Raw genomic sequence first — 20,969 nt, 5'->3', positions numbered from 1 at the left:
TACACCTGCGTAGGAGACTATCCAGCCAAACTGCTATTCACTATTTACACACTGTCAAACATTTGGAGAAGTTTCTTCCTTCCAATGTTCACTCTGCAGTTTGTCACGGAGACTCAAACAAAAGTAAGGAGTGGGGAAACCATTAGAATGCTTTTGCATTTTTTTCTCTTTTTTTTTTTCTTCTTTTTTTCCCCTGAGATAATGTTCTCTTGTTGGTTACTTCACCTGCATCTCCCCTGATGGAAGCCAATTTAAGGAATCACTGTCTTTAGGTTACAATAACATTTATTAATGTGCTAAATGATGTTTCAGTCTTCCTGGAAAGTCCAACCTAAAGCACTCTTTGGCAGGTAATAGTCTAATGTGAAAAACACTAATTTAATATGGCCACTTCGGCACACTGTGTTAAATGAAGAAAAAAAGCTGTAAAAATTGTTCTGCACATCTTTATAAAGCTTTTATTTCTTCTCAAATCAAATTAAAAACTGTTCCTTACCTTCTGTATTCTGCTATTAGTTTAATCAGATCTTCCATGGAAATCTTACTACTTTCTTGCCTGAATAAAGGTGAGAATCGTGAGTCTCTGTCAACATTTCCCTGATTATCTTTAAACACCGGTCTATAAAGAAAGAAAAATTACATGTTTATAAACACTCACCCATACATATATTTGAACATTTGAAATTGTCATGTAATCTTTTAACAAGGTTATGATCTGAATTCTGACACAAATTCAAGGGCTCCCTGCAAAGCTTCACACAAGAAAGCTCTTCTGAGCTGTACATTTACAGGAGCACAGGCAGTTTCAGTTTACTTGCATGTGCAGTCCCAGTCCTGCAAAGACTTAAGACCTTGTTTAATCTTACACGATGCAGATAGCCCCCACTGACCTCAGGTGCAGCTCACAGTTTGGAGCTGCTGGGATTTAATGCTAGAACAGATCACCATCTAGTTCAGCATCCACCATTTTTTCCTCCTCTTCTGTAGCTAAGTCTCACTAGAGAAAGCTGGAAGCGTACAGCACCTCACCGGAGCCAGCTCTCCACTCCCACCCACCCCTCCATTGCCGTGGCTGCAAGGATGCCTTCTCCAGCCTCTCGGCAAGCTCTTGGGGCAGCCCCAGAGAGACCTTCCCTGGCTGAGACCCACTACCCCTGAGCCTGATGGGACTTTACCATCTTCCTCACACATCAAGGACATGACTCCTCACTTCAACAAAGAGACTGACTCCTTATTCTAAGGAAGCTCTTTGAAAAAACTCATTACATCAATAGGTAGTTTCATCCAAGAACTTGTTATCCAATGAAAATCATGATAATTTTAAATAACAGAAATCATAGCAAGATGTCAAATCCCAACCGCTACATCTCATCACGTAAAGAAATGTATGCTTTTGTAGAACCAGGTTAGAGACCTCTACTGAATCTTCCTGTGCATTAATTCTGTTCTTCTAGGAGCAAGAGACCAACTCACTGGGGCTTAGCTTTCCTTCACAAAACAAGTTTGTGGAGCATCGACTAAATTTTTGGTGAACCAGCCACAAAGTGCTACATGAAATGGAAAAAAAGGGTATCTGTCTATAACTGGGAACAATAAGTATCAGCTGTTGTGTGCACAGGAAAACATTCCCAGATATTTCCATTCCTGCCCATTGACACTTGCAGGATTTAATTAAGACATTCCAGTGCCCTTTGTATATCCCCAAGGGTCACACACGCTGGCTGGACTGGATAATGTAACAGCCATCCAAATTAATGAACCTTGGATTCAACTGTAGTATGCAAAAACATTGCTTAACAAAAGTAAAATGTTCTTGACACTAAGTGCTGTTCTGTGAATCATTTGGCCAATCTTGCTTCCTTAATTTACTTCTCTGTTCCGCTGCCAGCGAGAAGAAGAATTGATGCCAGCACAAATTGTTGCCAGATGCAAAATAATGAAGCAAACCTTTGGAAGAGGATCCCAAGGATAAGTATAAATGCACCATGTCTTAACTTAATTAACTGAGAAAGGCACCACTATTTCATTTCTTTGTAACTGTAGAGAATAATCAACTCTCTTCTATCAGATTTTTGCCTCCAGCCGTTAGAGGGAATAAGGTCCACACCAACATGCCATGTCAAAAATCTGAAGTTATTAGGAAGAAACCAGACCTAATTTCTGGCAGCCACCACTTAGTTTACAAATCCTATTAAACTGCTGTCAGGAAAAAAAAAGAAAGACAAAATTATAAGATTTAATACTTATTACAGTATTGGTGACACTCTGCTATTTCTTGGACTCAGCACTGCTTCCTTCTCCAAACTAACAGAGAGGACTGAAACATTCTGTGAGTGATTTCCGCTGTGCCACTGGGCTCTGCAATGTGATGCTGAGCAAACCCAGGCTCTGCTGGAGCTTCTTAACTAATTCCAGTGCAGGCTCTGACTCTGAGCAAACCACTGCTCAGCACAGCAGGGTGGAGGGGCACTTCCCAAAGCAGGGCTGGGGATGTTTATAGTGTAAAAGGAAAAAGAACCAGGTCTGTGCTGGAAGCAGCTCACTCTGCGTCAGTGAGTACTGAGCGCTGCCTCCCAGGAGGCACAGGGACATGGCATCATCACCTCTCCCCCTCCAGCCACTCTGGTTTGGAGTCAGAAGGACTTTACTGAGTCCTCCTGCCTACAACCACTCCTCCCCAGTGCTCCCAAGGTATCATACACCCTACCTCTAGAACTGCTCCTCAGTTCAGCAGCATATCCCAGCCTAAATAATATACCCAGGACAAAATTCAAGGCATGAAACCAGGCATCCACAATACAAAACAGGTAAGCACTTTTACCCCTCCAACTTACACACAATAATCCATTTATGTAAAGCTCTTGTCATGAAAAGAGCAATTTAGATGTCCATTAAAAATAAGGTAACGCTTAAAACCAGCTGTGTTTTATGCACTCAGGGAAGAGTTAGATGGCCTTCTGCTGGTCAGACTGTACTGGTGTCTCCATTCCCCTGGCTCATTAAAGCTGAAGAACTGCCAGAGCAGCAAGTATTATGTGTATTATGTCTGTAGTTCAGTAACTGCAAGAGTGCTCCTTGCCACAGTGAACACACCGAAGGCATTTAAGAATGACAACTGTCACATCAAAGAAAAGGAAATGTAATAAACACTCCTACAATCCAGGAGTCCGATAGTTGTCTAATATATTAACAATTCCTTACTGCTGGTTACTTATTTACCAGAGAGATTTTAATAAGAAAAATTTCATAGAATAAAACCCTGAAAAGATTCTAAAGGTGTTTATTTAGGGGAAAACAAATTAACAGATTTTGCTAAAGACACTGAAACGTCATCTCAGTATTTAAAGTGTTTCTATGGTTCTACTTTTCTGACATTGTTAGCTGATAGTCCACAATCATAAAAATTCTTTAAGCATGGAAAGCCTACACAATATTCATAATTTAACATTGAAAAAGCTACGTTTTAGGTAGTGGCTTACTATTTGTGGAAAAAATTGCCCACCTCCAGGGTTAGAGATTCAGCGCAAGATCTGCAGCTACTGCAAATCTTCAGCTACATCAACCTACACTAGCTGAGAACCAAATCGGCAGCTGCACAAGCTGTTGAAGGATTCAAACATTAGGCTCTAAAACGGGAAGTTTACAAGGGCAAAGAAGATTTGAAGGAATTGTAGAGTGTAAAAACTAATCTCTGTGAATGAAGGTTCCCCACATCTACAATATGTGGCTTAGGCACATATTTGCAAACTTTGGCAGTTCTGGCAGGAATACGAGAACGGAAGATTGATTTGACACACTGTAATTCTAACACATACTGTAATTATACCTGCGAGAGCATACAGACACCAGATCCTACCAACACCAGCAAGAAATCAGGGAGGAACCCTGAGTCATGTTTTTGAATGACGCTAACAAACTGGATGCTACATGAGCTAATTAAGAGTTTCAGTCACATGCACAATACTCAACTGTCAAGATTTTGGCTCCCTGAATGTATATATAAAAAAAATTGCACCATGGCCATCTGTAACTGCTTTAAGGGGGGAAAATTTCCATACAAAACCAAGAGTGTGGTTAATGCCAGAATGAAATAACTGGAAAACACATTTCCAAACCCAAGGTTTTGCTATTTATCACAGCCAAACCATTTTTTCCCCTGCAGTGTGATAGCCTCCTGTGGAAACTTCTATTTTCAAGCTGTGAAAATAGAAATAGATTTTATAGGGCCAAATTATACTTCGTTTTTACCAAAAAGAGTCCTGAGTAATGTTAATACATAAACAGATGTAAATGAGTGCAGAGTTTGACCCAATGAACTAAATATTGTGCAACATCACTGATACCAGCAAGATCATACATGTGGTATATTTGGTCAATGATTTTTAAACTATGTTATCTCATAATGTGATTTATAATGAAAGGGTTTAAGAGCTGATAAAAACACCCAAGTATATTTTCTGTAATTAATTCTACAGATGAGAGGAAAGGTTTTTAAATGGTATGGGCAATGAAGCACTGAATTAGGACACCATCCAAAAATACTGCCTGCTGGAACTGAGGGATGTCCACAAACCCCAGCTATGTCCTCTGCCCATGTGCAGGCCACCTGTGTAATGCACACAGAACAAGACTGCAAAATGTTGAACTCACTGTGCATTTGCTAACACTACAAGTATTCCCATTTATATTTAGGAAATCACAGCCAGAAGTATTGGCTAATGAACATATCTAGGACTTATCTGATCCTGTCCTAGGGAAAGCAAAAATACAGCATAATGGGGAGGTCTTTTCGATCTTATTTTCTAAGACTGGACTGCGCATTGAAAAAAGAGCCTGTAATTTCGGAGAGAATACTCAATGAAACAAGTCATTGCCATCTCCAAAACTGAAAAAGTATGGGACAAGAGCCAAGGGTTTCCATTGACAAAAAACTCTCAAGGAAACAGACTGAGGAAGGCTCAGACTCACAGATATTCCCATACCCACTGTACTGAGCATCACACAAGCAAGCTCCTCCCAAACAGAGCTGTACTGCTCTCATCCTACCTTATGTCCTTTGCCACATTCCAGCCTGTGCCAATTAACCATTCTGCATGGAATTCCAAAAAGAAAATCTCTGTTCATTTACCCAATACATACTGTTGTGTGCAGCAGCAGCAACTGCTGTGCTCCACTTAGATGAGTAGCAGCTAAGTAGAACAATCCATCTATAGAAAACGCTTCTGCTCACATGGCTGTGGTCACTGGAAGCTTCTGGTATCATATACCATGTTACTAGAACTCAGAAAACTCACATGCAGGTTTAAATCTCATGCAGCACTATTTACGAGGCAAGCTTGATCTAACCAGTTTTTTATTCCTTACTCCACATTGATGTTGCCTGTTATTACAAAATAAATTTATGCAGTTATAATACTATGTCTGAGATGACCAAGGAGTTGCCAATTGGTATTTTAATAAAATATCTGAAATAACACAGAACTGAAAGGAGAAGCGAATCTTCTGAAAAGCACCATTTTCTTAGTTCACCCTAGTTTGACGGGCATCTAAGGTGCTATCCACCTTACAGCAATAGAAGTAAAAGTTCATTCATGTCTGTCAGACTTCCCTCAGGCAGAGCAAGCACAGACCTGCAGCTACAATTCTGAGCCAAGGCACAGTACTATGTAACGCGCTTGAGCAGTACAGCCGCGGCACGTACATGGCCCAGCATCTGCGTCCCAGTACAGTATGGCACAGTGTGAACTCTGCTTCTGTCTACTCCCTCTCACCGAGAGGCAACTAGGGGTTGCACTTGGAGAATCCTATGAAAAGGAAATGCACTTCCTTCAAAATAAGAAAACCTTTCTATATTTTTTTTTTTTTTTTGGCAAGAAACATTTCGAGATAAGATTTCCTGAAGATGTGGAGGAATGTTTTAGCCTTCTCCACATGCATGAGTGACTAGCCAAACCCTGAACTAGTTACAAACATTACGCCACCTAAAGATAGCTACAGCCATGAGTGAGCTGCAGGACATATCACTGGTGGTACTGCCACAGACCACAGGAAGGCAGGATGGAGTTAACAAAAAGCTTCAAGTCAGTCTAATGCCAAGCCAGCACCTCTTGCCACTGTACAGCCCATTACACACTAAAAGTAGCTCTGTCAACCCAAGAGACACCCATCAATACAATTTTGATGAATGGCCCTTTGGCTACACAGAAGTAGTAAATATTAACGATTATCCCCTTGAGCTTGCAATGACAGATCAGAACACATTATCTGCTTTTCTCTTGAGCATGCACATACTTCTCCTGTTCTTACTGGACATTGACAAAAATGTATGTCAATAAAAAAATAAATGAACTTTTCAAATGGCCGTACCTTACTGTGTGTTTTTTTCCTTTGCCATTGTTGTGGTTTGAGCTCAGAGGGCACCTGAGCACCACACAGTTGCTCACTTCCCCCTCCACGCTGGGAAGGAGAGAGTAAAGCAAAAGGCTCAGGAATTGAGATAAGGACAGAGAGGGATGATCATCCGTTATGGTCACAGGCAAAAGACAGACTCGTTAGGGGAAGTAAAAAAGAACACAAATTTAATACAGACACTAACAGTAACACGTAACAGACAGAGTAGGACCATGAGAAGCGTTACCACATCCTGAAAGCACCTTCCCCCATCCCTCCCTTCTTCCCAGGCTCAGCTTTGCTCCTGATATCTCTGCTTCCACTCCCCAGTGGCACAGGGCTCGGGGAATGGGGGGTGCAGTCAGTCCTGCTGCTTCTTCCACCTTGGGGGTGGGGGAACTCCTGGCATTCCTCCCCTGTCCCAGCACGGTCCCCCTCTCACAGGAGACAGTCCTCCACAAACCAACTCCGACATGAGTCACTCCCACCGGCGTGTGGGTCACACCCACATGTTACAGCTCTCCCAGTGCCGAACTACAACAGCAGGGGCTTCTTCCCACAGGGTCCCGACCTTCTTCAGGCGCAGTCACCTGTCCTGGTGTGGAGACCCCCACAGGCCACAAATGGGTATCTGCTCCACCAGTGACCCCCATGGGTGGCAGGGGGGTGGCCCTGCCATCTCACCATGGGATACAGGGGGGGGTCTCTGCTCCAGCACACCTTCACCCCTTCCTCCTTTCTTCCACTGACCTCGGTGTTCACACAGATATTCTCCTCGCAACTTCCCCAACTCCTTCCAGGTTCCCCTTCTTAAATACAATATCACAGAGGCACAGCCACTATTGCTAATTGGCTCGGCCTTGGGGCAAAGATGGGTCCGACGTGGAGCTGGGGGAGCTTTGAGAAGCTTCTCACAAGGAGTCAGCGCTGTAGTCCCCCCCTCCCCTGCTACCAAACCCCCCACCACTCAAACCCAGGACAGCCATCTAAGCACCATATTCAAAATCATAAGCTTCACGCTACATGTGGCAGGGTAAACTACACTTTTGGTGCTCCATACTGCCACAGCAGAGGCACACAGCCATCCCTCGTGGTCATGGCCAGTGCCACAACATGACTTTTTCACCTAGCACGCACTCCTCCTTCCACTCTACAGCTTCAGGCAGCTCTCCACCTGGCCTGCCATGGTCAGAACAGAAGCCACAAAGGAGAAGGAATGTTTTCACTTGGCAGTTGACAGCTAGGGAGTAAAAAATTTTATATTTCCTACTCTATGCATGGCAGAAAGAGGGGAGAGCTGTCACAGGGACACACAGGAGGGTCTTGGTCAGGGAGCTCTCTCATCCCAGGGCAGCACTAAGCTGAGGAAATTACAGAAGACTGAGAAGGAAAAAACAGAGAGAACAGGGCAAGGAATTACATGGAAACTTGAAGGGAGAACAAAGAAAAGAAAGCCATATCTGGTTTTGTGAGGGTATCAAGAGGCACAGGGATACATCAGTCTCGAAGGTGATACCAGCAAGAAATTACCCACGAGGAGAGAGAAGAAAAACAAAAATCCATTACTGCCACTGCACTGACCTGTAATAAAACCCAACTGACCTGCCAAACAAGAAAATAACAGCTCTCTGTCACCTACTAACCACTAAAAAGCCAAGAGTACCTGAAGCATAATCCCTCAGTATCACCCCCAAGGCACTGTTTCAGGGGCACCATAATCTCCAAATCCTTGGTTAGATTTTTCCTAAAACCTGACAGGCACCATAACAAGAACAGAGCTTCAAACCTGTGCACTTGTATTTTAGGTGGCTATTGCAACCCTATTTCAGGCCGTAATTATCTTTGTAGGAAATTTTTGTGAGAACTGTGTCCAAAATATCTTTGGTAATTTTTAGCACCAAATCACTGGTGGGAGCTCACGATAAATTGATATTCTGTCAACCACCTTTGCTACTCTCTGTCAACTTCACTACATACCTGAAGAAAAGATTCCACCACAGTAACATTTAATCAGAAAGTAACAAATGTTCAGCTGTGTGAAAAATAGGGCAATGAAATAATAAAGCTGCAGGATCTTCTGCGATCCTTGACCATGCAGAAAGCTTTGCTTAGCTTCAGGCAGAAAAAGTGGAAGAGAATAAAAGGATACAAGTCCAAGAGCAGAATAAGGTATAAGATGCTTACAAAATTATAAAGATAATTAATACATACCTCACTGACCAAGCAAATGGCATACGGTATTTTCCCAGCTTGCTGCAGAACTGTTTATTGGATTTTAACAATTTCTGAGCACACTGCAAAAAAAGAAAATATTAATTATTTCATCAATATCATTATAATATCTGAAATGCAGCACAGACTACATTCAAGTACTCCTCTGCTGAAGAGGCTATAGTGTCCCTAAAACAATTTAGCCTGATACTGCCCATAACAGAAGGTTCTGGGTGGGCAGCAAAGACATCACAGATGAATATGATGATGAATTAAACCCCTCCACCATCACTTCGGTCAGAACCATGTTACAGTTATTATTCCAGTTTTCTGTAATATACCCAATGCAGATGCACAGCCTGCTCTCAGACAGAAACAGGTGCCTACCCCAACTCACTGAGATTTGCGAGCACAATTTGCAATGTCTTCAGCTTCCAATAGGCTGAAGCTGACAAGAAATGGATGTTTCTGTTACATTACCTTAAAAGAATCAGGATTCTTAATGTAAGGTTCAGCACTGCTGGCAATGTTTCCCGTAAGCACCTTTTCTATTTTTGCCACTAATACGATCTCAGAATGAGGATTACTTATGGAGAAAAGAGCCTAAGGATAAAAGAGACAACTGTTAAAAAGTATATTGCAATACTGGAGAAATAAAATAGTGCCCATGCTCTCTGTTGCGGGTAACAGCAACAAACCAAACTCAGAAAGGATTATTGAGGATTATCATCTCTACATATTCAATACATCCAGATGGAAAACAAAATCTTTGTGCTAGCGCTGAAGTAAGCTTGTGCACATGCAGCACCTTGCAAACAGACTGACTCATGTCGAGAAGTAGTATGACCACATTAGCATCACCTAACCTAACTGTTCCTCTTGAACAGTACTTAAGTGCTGGCCTAAATTAGTCACACCTCAGGGGAATGACAGGGAAAAGAAAAGGTAATGTATGGGGTTTTGGAGTAAGGCTTACAGCTACAGCAAGAACGTGAAAGTCCTTTGAGATTAATACAGCATCTAGGTGTCACTTTAAGTTGTGATTTTGTTTGGCTGGTTTGGGAGAGGTCAACAAGTGAAACCAAAGAGCACAGGAAACATGGGTGGTTTCTCTAAATAACAGACACTAACTTTTTTCAAAGTTTCGATTGTAAATGGTTTTGAAGTCTATACAGGGAGCTCAAAAATCAAGCATCTGTACACAAGCACCACTGATATACAAAAAAAGAGTATTCTTGAAAACAAGAACCACTGGTAGTACAGATAAATTCTCTGATGAAAATGAATACTACTACTGAACTAAAATAAGTCACACGAGTCGCTAAGTCATGCAAGTCACACATGGAATACCTGTTTCGGGTATTTCAGCCATTCTTCTGGGAACCCTTTCACCTGTGGTTCTTCCATTTCATTTGAGTCTGTATTTTCAACAGTGCCATTTTCTAATGAAAGCAAGGAACTTGAAATCATCTGTCTAACGAGTGTGTGGTTCAAATCCACATGAAAATCAGCAGAGATCTTCCTGCCATCCCTGACATCATACAGTGCCACGCTCACAAAGAAAGGCTCTACCTGGAGAAAACACCAGAAACATAATTTAGTGGTAACTGAGAGCAATGGGGTAAACTCTATATTTTAATAGGTTCCTGCAGCTAGAAAAAAAGAAAGCAAACAAATATTATTTACAAATTATGAGATTCATTAAAAACACATGCTCACACACAGCCTCGCCAAAGTTAGTTTCCAACCATGTGATTTCAGGGGCTTTTAGAGGTAGTTTGTTAACAATGCACCAGAACAGTAATTGACAGCTAACTTAGAAACTTGCAGAATAAAACACAAATGTATTTGTCACAAATAATTATTACAGTAAATGAATAGAGCCCAGAGAAACTTATTACAGGATTTAAAAAATGTAGATCATTACACAAGAAAGAAGAGTGAGGGTGGGCTTTCCGGGGATTGTCAAAAATGCAGCACAAAGATGACAAATGTAAGCAGATGAAAAATGTTTACTGGTACAAACACAAATGCATGGGTGTATTATTCTGTGGGAAACACATGTTCCATTTTGCTAGGAAACCAAGAGCATTCAAACCGCTCTGACAGTACCCATTTATTCCATTGCATAGTACCAGGGAATTAAGTCCTATGACTGTAAGTAACCTCCAAAGAGCCTCCACAGTTTTGATCAAATAAATCAATCTCAGAATAACACCTTCTGAGCTGTCCAGAAATTAGAATCTTAAACTTTGGAGATAAGGAACAAACTATGGCAGGTACAATATTCTATGCTTTTTCAGCCTCTGTAGTGAGTTAGCACATGCCCTTGGTACAGTCATCACAACTTCATTTAAACATTTATTGCAGTCTGCCAAAAAAAAAGTATTGATTACATCATGCTGAATATGCACTCATGTAGAGGTCATCTTCAAATGAAGAAGGGAAAAAAAAAAATAAAATCAATGCCTCATATGTAATGTATGAAAGCTGAGTTGCCAGGACACTAATTTCTCAAAACTTTCCTGCTTCAGAGGAGAGCTATCTAAAAACTATGGACTGACAGCTACATCTTGCTTTTCCCTGCCTTTTTTTCTTAAAGTAAGAATAAGCAAAATTTTCTGGTTTGTCCTGGTTTTAGCTGGGCTTTTCCACTAGATGAAGCATCCAGTCCTTTCTATTTTGCTTTCTCTTCTGTAATTTAATCTGCTTGGTCCCTGGTCTCTCTCTGAAAAACAAAAAAACAGTTCACCAGCAACTGATACTCAATTGCTTCCCTACATAGGTCTTGGCAGTTTAAACCTGTTCTTATAGCAATTGTTAAGAATTCTCAAGGATTTTAACATTTTTATTTCCCCAGTGAACTGTAGCTAAAAGTCTGCAATCTAAATCAGCATCAAAATGTTTATAGAAAAGTTCATCAGTTTCATTATTCTGTCCAAAGGGATGGGCAGTGGAGGATGAGTGAATGCAGTATGTGTGCAGGATACAGCTTTTCTTTTACATTCTCTTTTCAAAGTAGCAAGCACACAGAAAGAGAGAAAAAAGAATTTAAAAAAAAAAAATCACAGGGAATTAAGTAAAGCTTACATTGGTTGAAGGATCATTTTCATTTTCAGTAACACAGGCCTGGAGATTCAAACTGAGGGATTTGCAAGTTATCAGGATCCTCCTTGCAGGCTTTTCTTCAAATGGCTTGATCACTGAGTTTGACCCTGGAAACTCCTTTTTCTGAGGATTCAATAACTGAAATAAGTTGGGTGATTTGTTATACATGAGAAAAGCATGGCATTCCAAAACTAAGAAAGCTTTTTAAAGGTCTTGAGAATCAGTGAAGGACCCCAAAAGCTCAAAAAGTCACTGTGGATATCTTCATTTTACCACAGTAAATGAGTGTTATTCCTAATTTATAGATTAGGAAGAAAATCAAAAAGATTGCCTGAGGGCATTTACAAGGTCAGAGGCAGAATTAGGGATCTAAGTTAGGTTTCCAATAATTTTAAACCAGATTTATTTCTTCTTTACTTACTGCTTCTGAAACTTTAGCTTTTAATTTCCTCATATAGATTAAACAGCCACATATTTTCAGACTATAACACCACACTTTAGGATTAGATTTTGGACCTTTCCCCTCCCCTCACTTATACACCACATGGCTATTTCAATTCACTTAATATTTTTACTAACAGTGCTACAGTTGATTGACAACAGACTCAAGTTTGAATATATACAGATCCTGATTTTACTTAAATCATCTTTTTAACTAGTTTCCAGTTAAATCACCAGCAAATGTATATTCAGTGCAAGAAATAATGTTATTTGAATCGTGAACTCTGACACTAAATGATAAAGAAGCTGAAGATAAAAAGAAGTTTCCTACATTTCCAGCTGAACATTTTTTCACATAGGTAGCCTTTTGTACCTCCAACTGTACCTTCCCACTGCTTTTTATATCCATGCATGTTTTTGTAGTCAAATTCAGTGTAATGAATAACAATACAAACACTGTTCTTGTAACATTCCCAGTCCAAGAGAAGGTTCTGTTCCTGTAATATTTTCAGCTTCAATGATTCAAAGCTTAGCTAGACTGGACTAGATAATCTCCAGAGGTTACTTCCATCCTCAACTTCTAAGAACTTGGGGAAAAAAAAAATTTACTTACTGCTATATCAGGATCCAAAGAGAAAAGGTTTAGTCGCTCCATGTTTCGAGAGGCTTTCACTGTTTCTTCTGTTTCTGTGATGTACTGTGGTGACAGATAATAAATTAGCTTTCTACATAAGGACAGAAATCCATAGTTGTTAGACTTCTAAATGAATGATCAATGTTTCATTTGTAAGAACACTTCTCATTTCTGTAGTAGTTATCCAAAAGAACCTTCAAGCACTCTTTGAAGGTGATACGCTTGTGAAGCAGAGATTTTCAGGCCATGATATACTTCTAAGGAACCCCTCATAGATCAATTAAGTAATTCAAGTTCATTTATGTTACTAAAGAATCCACTGCGTAAGAGGTCAGAATGGTGGATCACTACACTAAAATCACTAGGGATCCCCCAGTCAAGATAAAAAGAACACTACCAGTCCCACAGAAAACCACTTGTGTCAGGGGAAGGGCAGAAAGGGGAACAGGAAAGCGCAGCTCAGCCTTACAGGTAGGCAGACACAGATTGCAGTGTGTCACCTAAAGGTAAGGCTGGGAGTCCTCTCCCCATCCATCCTTCTGCCAAAGGCAGGATCAGTCCCACCCATTTTATTTCTGACAGACACATGCCTACATTAATAACAAGCTCCCTGATAAAAATCAACTCAACAACTTCCTGAAGCCACCTGGTGCTTTCCTACCCTGTTTCCTACCCCCACTATTGAAGCCCATTCATCCAACACGTGAAGTACACCCTACGCATTCCCTTCCCCTTATAGATCCCTCAGGATACCTTTGAAACCTTTTTTCTCAGTTTAAACAGGCACAATTCCTTCAGACTTTCTTTGCATTCTGCTTTTCTTTACTTTTTTTATTTTTCAATCTCTGAATTATTAATGGAGTCCACAACTCCAATACTGAGTACAAACCTTAGCTGAAAGGGTACAGGCTATGCTCTTGTTCAGGTTCTGTTCAATGTTTTGTGTTTTTCACAATAGCATGACATCTTTGACACACATTAAGTAACAAGCAGAATCCGCACAGCAAGACCAAAAGCTCTGTGTTCACTTCCTAACATGCCCCACCCATGAGCTGACTTGCAGAAGCAGGTCCTGATGTGTCCCTGGTGTACTTGTTTAGGTTAGAAATGGGATTGGGAGATATACCCATCATGGACTAGGGACAGGCCACAGATCACTGTTGCAGCCAGGCTATAAAGCAAGGGCAGGGGGAACAGCAATTAACCATATAAAGGTCAATACAAGCATCACACAACATACAGACCATTTATTTCAGTCTTGCAGGCCACCTGTGGTCTTTAAGATACCTTTGAGATATCTGCATTAGCCAATACTTAGAAAGTATCTATCCACAGATGAGGCAATCAGATACTACCATTGTCCTTAACACATAAACTCAGCTACATTTAATCTAGTTGGTTGTTTTGTTTTTATTTTGGATTTGTTGTTTGTTTTTTTTTTTTTGTTTTGTTTTTTAAATTCTAGGTGACCACTTCATATATATCAATACAACCTACAGTAAAATGTAGACCAAATTCTGTCCTCATTTGCATATACAGCTTTCAGTTCAAATCTGTGGGAGTAACATCCTCAAATAGCATTTGGCTGTATAGATGGTATCTATAGTAGCTCGCTGACAAAAGATTACAAACAGATCATACATTCATTTAAGGAAAAGCAGTGAAATACTTCCAATCTAGCTTTTCATCAAAAAGCTTCTTAGCACTGTCTACAATTATCTCATCCACATGAAGCAGTTTATGAGATCCAGAGGACAAAATGCCTCCCCTGATACTACATGAATCTTTCAATGAAATTACAGAAGGTGATGAGCAGTTCACAGCTTGTTTCCTTTCAAGTCACACAGGAAATCTTGGCTCTCCAAGGGCCAAACTCTTCTAAAATAAGTTAAGAAGCGTAAATATTTCACAGATAACTGCAGGGACCAGACCCTTACTGACTTCACAATCAAATCACTCTAGGAACACTTACTTTCTTTACATTCAGTGGAGCTTTTCTCATTTAAACAAAGCCATCAGCTGTTCAGAAAGAAAGTTATTCCTGTCATTTGTCATGGCTTTAACAATCACAATGGACTGTGCTATATTTTCAAACCTTTCACAATATTAATAATCCTCTATTGGCAGGCATTTTTCACTTTCCACTAAGTTTATAAGGATAAATATAACATGCATTACTTTTGCAAAGTCTGGGTGCAAGGTGTTCTCTGAAGAATCAGTCTCTTCTTGAGAGCAATCATAACTCACTGAAACTTCTGCAGGGTCTTGAAAAGAAGAAAAAAAACCACACAAATGTTTTTACTATACTTACTATTACCATTGGGTTTAAAAAAAAAAAACCCAACAAAAAACCTATCCCCATGGTATTTCTTTTTATTCCCTTTAGTATCATCAGGCTAACAAATGGAAGAGATACTAATGTAAAGCTCTGTCCTCCTCAACCTCATCTCTCACCAGTGCTTCATGTAACTTAGTCTGTATTTAAGCTTTCAAACAAGAGGTCTGACTCAGTGAAACATCTGACATTCATCCATGACAAATATTCATGCCCCAAAAGACACACACCTTCCTTTGCTTTCTCAGTCTGTTCTGAGGCAACACCGAGGGTTTATGTCAACTGAAAGATTTTGGACTCCCAGTAAAGGGAGTCTTCAGTGAGGCAGGCAGGACCTTACCTGCTCTTTGGGAAGGGGAGGGATGCAGTCTGGATTCCATGAGCGGCAAATCTATAGATCCAGAGAACAGCACTATACAGCAAGCCCTTTGCTTTACTTAGCTCACCAGAGATTGTTCTGCTTTCACTAGGTAATTCAGCACAAAGTGAAATAAGTCATTACAACCATTTAGGGCTCTTCTGCCAAAAAAGCATCATGCCTTTTGACAAGTTAACTCCATAGCACATTCCTGTTGCTTGTTATCAGGGTTTTTACCAGTAGAGACTTCTGTTTTCTGTTAGCCTTATGTCTTTGACCTTTTAGGTACATATTTCTTCCTGTTTAACTAACATCCCTTATGGGTTGGATTTTCAAAAGTACTTATCTGATTCTGAAGCGCAAGTCTCTTCTTCCTCCAAATTATAAAAACATCTTGGGCTATATGAAGAGTATCCTGTCCCTCCAAAATCAGAATTTATTATAAACAACAGGATAAAGCCTTCAATTAGCTCTGAACTTCCCCAAGATCCAGATGCACGTGGATTCAAAGCTTTGATTCAGCTCAGAGCACAAGCAGTTCAAATCTCTATCAAGGTTTCCAGTATTCTCAGTCTTAGAATTTCAGCTGGGGTTCATCCAAACTGAGCATGGATTTATTATGTGGAAGAATGAATTACTGCCTCATGAAGAGTGCAGTATAAGAGAGCATCCAATTCTTTCTTCCACAGTGAAATCATATTAATACGCAAATTCACAAAAGCAAGAAATGAAAAGTTAATATGCTTCCAGGAAAAGAGCAATATATCACAGCTGGGATTTTTTTTTTATTATTATTATTAGCTCCTGATTTTTAAAGAAAACAAAATGCTGGAAAAAGAACTGATCTAACCTCTCTCCAGCACAAAACTCTTTAAAACCTTCAGACTTCCAAGACAGTAAAACACAAAGTACGAGCAAGCTCATTGACAGAGAGGACTATATTTGAAAAAGTGCTGCATATGCAAAGCAGAGCCATGTTGCTCCTGCTGACTTTGTGGGGAGCAGCTTTACCTCCCCCACAGCCTCTTGAAAATGATCTGTGAGGAGTTAGCTGACATTGTTCGGGGATTGCCAAAAGACTGGTGCTGCTTCGTCAGAAATCAATAGGTGCAGAATCCATTACAGACTCAGACAGTTAAAATGATTCAGTAGTGATATCCGAAGGTTCAATTTTTTTCATTTGATTTAAAAAAACCCAATGCAAGAGACTATTCACTCTTACCAAGTTTCAGATCAGTGAGATCTGCACTTTTCCTCTCCTGAATGGTTCCCTCTGGATTTATTTGGAGGATTTTGTTGAGAGTGAAAATCCAGTCATCCATATCCTGCTCATTTTCAGCTGCCAGCACAAAGTATGTGAGGTCATTCATTTTCAACTCAAAGGCATGTTTCCTAAGCCTGTTATTCTGTTGGAACAAAAGGAAAAGAAAAATAAACACTAGAACTAATTACAAAAAGGTACATAAAAAGACATCCATAAGATGGACATGTATATGGCCACTCCTTAAAAATAACATTAAAGCAAAATTCAGTGGCTTTAAAGAAAATCCAAGTAGTGTGATATTAATGTTAATTTATTGTTGGGTCTTTGTGCACCTAAGATCTTCTATGGCCAAATACACATCTTCTACTTAGCCATAGAAATCTAAGACTATGGACACTAACACTTCAAACTACAGCAAGGAATACCTCTCCCAAGTGGAATAATGAAAGACCTCTGTTGGTGAAGTACACTATTAGAATCACAGAATCATTCAGGTTGGAAAAGACCCTTGGGATCATCGAGTCCAACCATCAGCCCTACTCTACAATGTTCTCTCCTACACCATATCCCCCAGCATCTCATCTAAACGACCCTTAAACACATCCAGGGATGGTGACTCCACCACCTCCCTGGGCAGCCTATTCCACTCTCTGACCACTCTTTTCTGTGAAAAATTTTTTCCTGATGTCCAGTCTGAACCTCCCCTGTTGCAGTTTAAAGCCATTCCCTCTTGTTCTGTCACTAATTACCTGTGAGAAGAGACCAGCACCAACCTCTCTACAATGTCCTTTCAGGGAGCTGTAGAGAGTGATGAGGTCTCCCCTCAGCCTTCTCCTCAAACCAAACAGTCCCAGCTCCCTCAATCTCTCCTCATAGGATCTGTTCTCCAGGTCCTTCACCAGCTTTGTTGCCCTCCTCTGCAGTCGCTCCAGCACCTCGATATCTCTCTTGTATTGAGGTGCCCAAAACTGGACACAATACTCAAGGTGTGGCCTCACCAGTGCAGAGTACAGGGGGACTATCACCTCCCTACTTCTGCTGGTCACACTATTTCTAATACAAGCCAGGATGCCGTTGGCTTTCCTGGCCACCTGGGCACACTGCCGGCTCATGTCCAGCTGCTACATGAGTTGTAGTTATCTCTAGAGAACACCTCTAAGGCCCAAGTCTCTTACACCTTACCACCACACCAGACACTCAACAAGATCCTAAGTAGTGCTAAGTCATATGAATATTTGCTCAATGAGAACAGGACTGAATTCACCAAATTCAAACTAGCAAGCAAGCAAAGTCAGCTTGTGGTCAGACTATTCCATCCCTGACTGCTGAGGCTGGACCTGAATAGGTCTAAGCTAATTGTGAACAGTTTATAAAATCTTCTGTTTCAAGGTGTTTACAGATGCTGCTAACAAAAACAGAAAGGTAACAATTTCTTAGCATCTAATAAAATTAGAAACATTATGGTCAGGATGAGAATATTTCTACATAATTTTATACTTTTTCAGTTTTTCTGAAAGACCTTCCGGCTGATATGAGTCTAAACTTGGAAAGGAGATTAACCAGTAAATCTCTCCAGAAGACTGCAACAGGACAAATCCCTCCACATGAAAAGATTACAATGGGTACTTCCCACTGCCATCTTTGGGTTAGAAAGATTTTAAAAACGACTAAGGTGATTTCAACAATTCTTTGCAGGACGCAAAAGGTGAGGTATAGTACTGTTCAGTCATTGCAATGCTATCCTTTTCAAGTATAGAATAAGAACCAATGCCCAGTCTACTGGCAACACATTGAGTTCTGAGATCTGTTCTGTATAACCAGATTTCACCTGCAGTAGATGGTTAATCCATCAATTTCTGTCATAAGAATTAACAGGTGCTTAGTTACTGAAACAGCTCAATAAAATTAAACAGAGGGATGTGATCTAATATAATGTGCTTCACCCCTCAAATTTAACAAATTAGTGAAGCTTTTATCTCTTAGTCTTATGGAAACAGTTGCACCAATTTTCTCTCCTTACTTAAATCTGAAAGAACACCGACGGGTCCTACCCCCTATTACTTCAAACTTTTACAACCACTGACTATAGACATCAGTGCCAGTGGTTTGTTTTCAGTATTCCAGAAAATTGCCATCACTTTGTTGACACATCTAACCTTGGAGTGATGCAGACAAATTAAAAACAATTCATCCACCCATAACTGGCCATTTCACTCAATTTTATTTTTCTTCATTAACAGTCTCAAGTAACATGACAATGGTATCCTGTAGCTCTACATACGATAACTACTTCTCAGTACAGTCCTATATCAACAAGTTACTAAGAATAGCTTCTAAGCCAGATGGTGAGATGATAGTAATATTTTTATTTAAGAGGAACAGAGGCAAAATCTGATACTGATTAGCAGAGGAGGAGAGCGAGAACCCAAGACACTGAGAATAAAGTTCCATGAACTTTTTTTTCCAGCAGCAGAGATGATTTAGAAGATTCCTACCCAATCTGTTGTTAATCACTTGCTCCAGTCCTTATATTACATGCCATGACCCAGCACAGGAATCAGTTAAAACTGAACAACTTCTGGAGCTACTCGGGTCAACAGAGTCAGTCAAATCTTGGCTTTTCAAACTGACTTGGGATTGTGTGCTTGTATGTGTGTGCGTGCGTATTACTTTTTAGTTCTGCTACTGGAAATTCTCTTGGTAGGGAATTGTTTTCCTCTCAAGTACTTTGTTGAGGTGAATATTCTTTCAGTGATATAAATTTTAGTTCTCCCAACACAGTGTAAGAAGAGGGTTGGGTTTTGTAGCAATTGGTTCTTGGGTGTCCAACAATTTTCTTGATCCTGAAATCAGTCTAATCCTCCAATCACTGCATACATTTAAATGAACGTAAAACAAGGACTAAAATTTCACTGAAACCTGTTTTTACTGATACAACATGAGGGCTTGACCAAGAGCTAGAAATTGAATGGAACTATGCCAAGAATCTTAGGTAGTGTCCGTTCAAAACTTTTAAAAATAGATTATTTGTGTAAGTGGATTATGTATACCAATTTATGCACAATCTATACAGAAAAATGCTACATTTTATCTTCAGAAAGGACAAAGAGTATTAAAATGAATGCATTTCTTGTCTATATTATGTACTTCCCCTTACAGACATGGCCAAGATCTTTACATCAGATACTGTAACACTATTAGACATTATCTAATAGGGCAATACATCTTGCATACTGAATCTTAAGAACATTAGGGCAGGGAAACTTCAATATCCACTTTTCCATCTGCTCTTCAGACTTCTGGCAAGCAGATGAGATCTACAGCAAAGTCTTTGTTTCAAATCTAAAGCCAACTATTTTCTTCTTGATCAGTTAACATGAGGAAAAAAAAAAAAAAGAGTACTGTTTCTCAGTTTGCTTCTCTATAAGTCCTTCCATATGGTATGTGGACCTTGAGGTTGACTCGTAATCTTCAACACTTAATTTCAAGTTTTAAATTTCTTCCAGAAGGAAATAATACAAGATTCAAAAAGAAACTATGGATGAGCTATAAATGAAACATCAGGCTAAGTCTAATACCTGCAGGGTCATTCTTCCAAAATAACAGAATTGTTTTGGAAGTATTTTGTATTTTATCTGGAGGTGATTTCTCCAGGATGTTTACTACAATGTAGATATTCAACCCCTACCAAACAGGAGCTCAAAGTCATTCACTGAGAGTTAAATGATTTATAGTGGTATTAAAACTCATAAAATCAGAACCTTCACATCACAGTTTTCCTACAAATCATTAGTTTTACTCAACTCTTTCTCCACATTCTATGGTCTCCCTGTTTATGGCAACTCTAAGCCAGGTTTTGTTTTTCAGTCCTTTGATTTTAAGTTCTTCACAGACTTTGACAGCTGATGATACTTGCCCTATTACCCCCTGGGCTATGACTCTCGCTTTTTGCCAGTGAAGATAGCACATAAATCCCATTCTAAATGTCAATCAAAGAACAATCACAAAAACTAGCATCTGGGGGTAGGTGAGAGGTGAACATACAGTTCAAACAGTTTGGGACAATTTGCAGGAACAATGAAGATTTAGAAGGCAGCTGTCAAAGTTCAGGAGGAGGATTTCAAAGGTTTCTTGAGCTTTTTATCAGAGGTTAGTCAAAAAGGCCAGAAATCTTGCAGTCAAGACATTTCTGCTATCATGGAGTGTCATCAGAAAGAACACAGCAGAA

The 20,969-nt window shown here is 40.0% G+C and overlaps 1 protein-coding gene across 11 annotated transcripts in view; it reads right to left on the bottom strand.

Moving 5' to 3' along the window:
• The window catches only part of DOCK10 (dedicator of cytokinesis 10), a 164,506-nt gene that overhangs the window by 58,447 nt on the left and 85,090 nt on the right, over positions 1-20,969 (bottom strand). For 10 of the 11 annotated variants that reach the window (XM_074877692.1, XM_074877696.1, XM_074877687.1 and 7 more), the window contains exons 8-15: positions 16,700-16,883; positions 14,963-15,048; positions 12,764-12,847; positions 11,692-11,847; positions 9,952-10,173; positions 9,082-9,204; positions 8,602-8,684; positions 497-619 (exon numbers count right to left, since the gene is read on the bottom strand). In XM_074877692.1, coding sequence (XP_074733793.1) covers positions 497-619; positions 8,602-8,684; positions 9,082-9,204; positions 9,952-10,173; positions 11,692-11,847; positions 12,764-12,847; positions 14,963-15,048; positions 16,700-16,883 — 1,061 coding nt within the window. The remainder of the gene's footprint in view (positions 1-496; positions 620-8,601; positions 8,685-9,081; positions 9,205-9,951; positions 10,174-11,691; positions 11,848-12,763; positions 12,848-14,962; positions 15,049-16,699; positions 16,884-20,969) is intronic. The other variant, XM_074877689.1, reaches the window with a different exon arrangement.

This window comes from Strix uralensis, chromosome 9 (genome assembly GCF_047716275.1).
Source record: "Strix uralensis isolate ZFMK-TIS-50842 chromosome 9, bStrUra1, whole genome shotgun sequence".
Taxonomy (NCBI): domain Eukaryota; kingdom Metazoa; phylum Chordata; class Aves; order Strigiformes; family Strigidae; genus Strix; species Strix uralensis.
Note: the sequence above shows the minus strand (reverse complement) of the source record. Positions and strands in the feature narration are given on the sequence as shown.